Here is a 4,451-nt window from a genome sequence, read left to right as displayed (position 1 = left end):
AAGGGCTTTGATGAAAGCTTTCAGTAACATTGGGGTTTATAGGGCATGAGCCACCCATCTCCGTGCATGGCCTTGTAATAAACCTTTCTCTGTTCCAAACTCCAATGTTTTGAGTATTGTTTGGCCTTGCTGTGTGTTGGGCACACGGATTTGGTGATGTTCAGTGACAATCTACCCTTGCCTCTTTTGTCATACATGAATTGACCATATGCATGGGGCTGTATTTCTGGGCTCTGTCTTTTGTTCCACTGGTCTGTGTGTCTGTTTTCATGCTAGTACCATACCTGTTTGATGACCATAGCTTTGTAGTGTCATCTGAAATCAGGGAGCCTGATTCCTGAGGCCCCTTTCTCAAGGTTGCTTTGGTGATTCAGGATCTTTTGTGGCTGCTCCTACTAAAACTATGTGTTCAGGGCAGATGAACTACTAAGGCTATCTGTTCAGGGCTCTGTCTTCTGTTCCACTGATCTGTGTTTCCATTTTCATGCCAGTACCATACTTGTTTGATGACCATAGCTTTGTAGTGTCGTCTGAAATCAGGAAGCCTGATTCTGAGGCTCCTTTCTCAAGGTTTCTTTGGCTATTCAACCCGTCTTTCTCAAGCTTGCTTTGGCAATTCAGGGTCTTTTGTGGCTGTTCCTACTAAACCTATGTATTCAGGGGAGATGAAGGCTCTAGCTGGTCATCCCCACTCCTCTGAGACAGGAGGGGTGGCAGAAAGTCAGTAGCTTACCATGGAAGTATTTCAAAATGCAACAGAAGGGAGAAATGTGACTCCCACATTGTAAGTGAGATTTAACTAACATTTCTGTTTCAGAGTGGCATGCATTCCAGACTTGGGGAAGGAAGCATGATGAACTAATCCTTGGTTCAGTGGCTTAAATTTCCTATGTGCTTTTGCATTTTCTAGATACACTTTGGAGGTGCTTATATCCTGGGTCTGTACAGTTGATGCTGTTTGACCCCTGAGAGAACTCTGTGCACTTCAGAAGCACCAAGCAGGGCAAAGTGTCTGCCAGACGTGCAGTTCGAGTCTGGGAATCAACAGATCCAGTTCCAGAACCACACCTGCCAAGATCCACATGCCCAGGGTAAGCCCTCCCCGTTTTCCTAAGCATTTCATCTGGCATCAGTTCTCTATGCACCTCTGGATTCCAAGCTAATGCTATTTAAAATAGCAATGTGCTGACACCCAATATATCTGTGTGCTGATGATCACCTCTGGCTCCCCTGGGTGCACAGGCAGTGGGGCACTGGCTCCCTAGGAAAGAAAAAGTGAAACATTCTCCTGGAATTGACCCCAAGGAGCACACAAGTTACAGGATGTCCAGTGACACAAACAAGGTCCCAGTCATGATATGCACGCCTCCCCACACAATTGCCCTTTCATGCACAGTAGTAACAAATAGGGCTTTCCTGGTAGCTCAGATGGCAAAGAATCTGCCTGCAGTGCAGAAGATAATGGTTTTATCCCTGGGTCAGGAAGATCCCCTGAAGATGGGAATGGCAACCCACTCCAGTATTCTTGCCTGGAGAATTCCATGGATTGAAGAGCCTGGTGGGCTACAGTCTTTGGGGTCACAAATAGTCGGATGGGACTGAGCGACTAACACACACACAGTAACAAATAAGGCAAGGTGTTGGGTTTGGAGGACTTATAAAACTCCTCCAGTACATTTGGTATTTTCTCCCCACGTAACTGCCATGTCTCTAACCTCTAGGTGCATGGATAAACAGTCTTAATACTTCCTTGCTTTCTCTCTCATTAATGGTCTTTGGCCAAGCCTCCCTCTTTCACAAAATGCTTATCCCCCTCCCCTCAACCTGTCCTGACTCTTTTCTTCTTTTCCATATTCCAGTATTCTCCATTATAGGCCATTGAAAGCACAACCTCAGGCATCTTTTGAAGACTGGGGCAGGAAAGCACAGGCTGCACAAGCTGTAAACTCTTTGTAGACCTAGGCAAAGGGTGTGGGCAAGCACACCATTTAAGGGAGACCTGCCGTAGCTGTGGGTATGACGGCCAGACTCCTCAGCCTCAGCTAACTAATCCTTGGTGCCCTAGTTGAATCATGATGGATGCCAAGTATGTCCTATGCGTTTGGAAAGGCCGCTTTTGGCCTGCCAAGGTCTTGTCCAGACCCAGAGCCTCAGCACAACAGAAGAGAAAAAGGGTCCTTTCTCTGGAAGTTCAAATACTCTCAGTAGATGAAAAAATCAGAGTGAAAAGAACAAAGATAAAGACCCTAAAACTGTCCATGATTGAATCTATCGCCACCTCACTAGCAGCCCAGCCAGAGCCCAGTACCCCAGAAGAAGAGGAAATGACCTACATATGCGCTATTACAATGGCCTGGGACCTTCTGAGTAAGAATGGAAATTACACTCCAGCAAGAGTCGTGGGTGATCCAGAGTCCAAGACGCAGTCTCCAAGGAGACTGCAAAAGCAACATCGTAGAAGTCGTCAGGAGCCCAATCAGGGCCTAAGGAGGAGTGTGAGGAAAAGGAAAAGCTCCAAATCACCCGTGGTACCTTCAGAGAGGGAGGATGCCCCATATGGCGACAAGTCACAGGTGTGCACACTCGTTGCCCTGATCCCAAGCAACATGCAAACAGAGTCATCTCAGAGCCCCAGGGTGCACCCAAACTTCCCATCACTTTCAGAAGATGGCCATGAGAAAGAGGGCAAGGAAAAGGGGGACGCCTCAAAAGTTATGTCCTTGCCCTGTACAGTGAAGGAGGTGGGTGTAGATGTTAGAGGTGGATGCGTGCTTCCATCACTTACACCGGGTTTCATCCCCACTGTGCCCAAGGCTCTGGAAGAGGGAGCGCACAACACCTGCCAAAAGTCCCTGGCCGTGTATCCTGAACATGCTACCTCCTCGGGGAATGTTGACCCTGGAGAGGGCACCTGCAACTCCAGCTCGGAAGGCTCAGCAGCATCCTGCAGTGCCCCTAACCTGAGCCTGCGTTATTCACTCCACCTAACAAACAGAAAAAGGAAGCTGCAGGCCCCAGGGTGTGAGGAAGAGTGGCAAGAATTTCAACCCTCAGCTGGCTCAAAGGCTATTAAGCCCACCAGTGCCATCAAGAAGGGCGGGGGCAAGGAAGCAGGAGAGCTGACAAGCATGGTGTTCCCAGGGGAGCCATGTCCCATTGAGAGAGGAATGCTGGTCTGGTTTAAGTTTCAGAATCACCCATTTTGGCCAGCCGTGGTCAAGAGTGTCAGCCCAACCCAACAGACTGCAAGGGTGCTTTTGATTGAGGCCAAGATGAACTGTGAGAAGAGTGGCATTCAAGTTCCTCTTCGAAGGTTGAAGCATCTGGATTATACTGGCAAAGAAAAGCTAATGAAGAGAGCCAACAAAGTATACGGGGAAAGTGTCAACTGGTGTTTCTCACTGATTTCCAGCTACAGAGAAGGGCTTGCTTGCGGGTCTTTTGTGGGCTCTTTCCTGGACTATTATGCTGCTGACATCAGTTACCCCATGAGGAAAGCCATCCAAGAAGGGGATCTGCAGATGGATTTCCCCAAGTTGAATTATTCTGACCTGGAAGATTCTGAGGAGGAGACCTCTGTGGCTGCAAAGAGGCACTGCAAGAGAATCCTCCCTGACCGGATGAGGGCTGCTCGGGACCGAGCCAACCAGAAGCTGGTGGACTTCATTGTGAAAAGAAAGGGGGCCGATTCTCATCTTCTGGACATCGTCAAAGGCAGGAAAGAATCCAAGTGGCTGGAATCATTTCGGAATTCAGAGAGGTATGTGATCTGTGTTGAAACATACCTGGAGGATGACGATCAGCTGGATGTGGTGGTAAGCCATTTACGAGAAATCTACAAACACGTAGACAAGAAAGCGCTGGCTCTGACGAGAGATGACCCAGTGAGCTTCCTTCTGGAAGTTCTTCTGCCAGAAGCAATGATTTGTTCAATTGCTACAGTGGATGGATTGGACAACAAGGAGGCAGAAGCAAAGTACCTGCAAGGGCCACCTGTGTATTACCGGGAAAAAGAGCTGTTTGATAAGAAAATCTTGAAGAAAGTAACAAAGAGATCAACCAAGAGGTACAAGGCTAAATTCTCCCCGTGAGCCCAACAGGGCATCAGGCTGACTTCTCAGCCACGCCATTAGCAACAATCCCCGTCTGTATGAACTGCATGATCCTCCCACTCCACATGGCATGTAAACACCTTCTAGAAATCCAAGGCCTCAGGAACACACTTGAATTCACTCTGGATCCATCTCCAGCACCTGCGAGTGGCATGGTCATCGTCAGTTTCTTCTTCCCAAAACCCTCACACCAATAACTTTTTAAAATATTTTAAACATCTATACTTCCCTCTACTTGCCCAGATGTCTAGTTTTCCAGATATTTTCTCAACATGGCTTTTGACTCTACTTAATATTCTAAAGGTAGACGTGCATTCTTTTCTTACACGAAAAACCCCT

The 4,451-nt window shown here is 47.8% G+C and overlaps 1 protein-coding gene across 1 annotated transcript; it reads left to right on the top strand.

Annotated features, from left to right (window-relative positions):
• Positions 1-664: 664 nt before the first annotated feature.
• LOC136153883 (PWWP domain-containing DNA repair factor 3B-like) lies at positions 665-4,091 on the top strand. Its single transcript, XM_065916015.1, has 2 exons — positions 665-1,091; positions 1,860-4,091. Exon 2 carries the CDS (start codon positions 2,073-2,075, stop codon positions 4,089-4,091), a length of 2,019 nt encoding a protein of 672 aa, XP_065772087.1. The 5' UTR covers positions 665-1,091; positions 1,860-2,072.
• Positions 4,092-4,451: the final 360 nt, after the last annotated feature.

The sequence above is a fragment of the Muntiacus reevesi genome, chromosome X, assembly GCF_963930625.1.
Source record: "Muntiacus reevesi chromosome X, mMunRee1.1, whole genome shotgun sequence".
NCBI classification, from domain to species: domain Eukaryota; kingdom Metazoa; phylum Chordata; class Mammalia; order Artiodactyla; family Cervidae; genus Muntiacus; species Muntiacus reevesi.
Note: the sequence above shows the minus strand (reverse complement) of the source record. Positions and strands in the feature narration are given on the sequence as shown.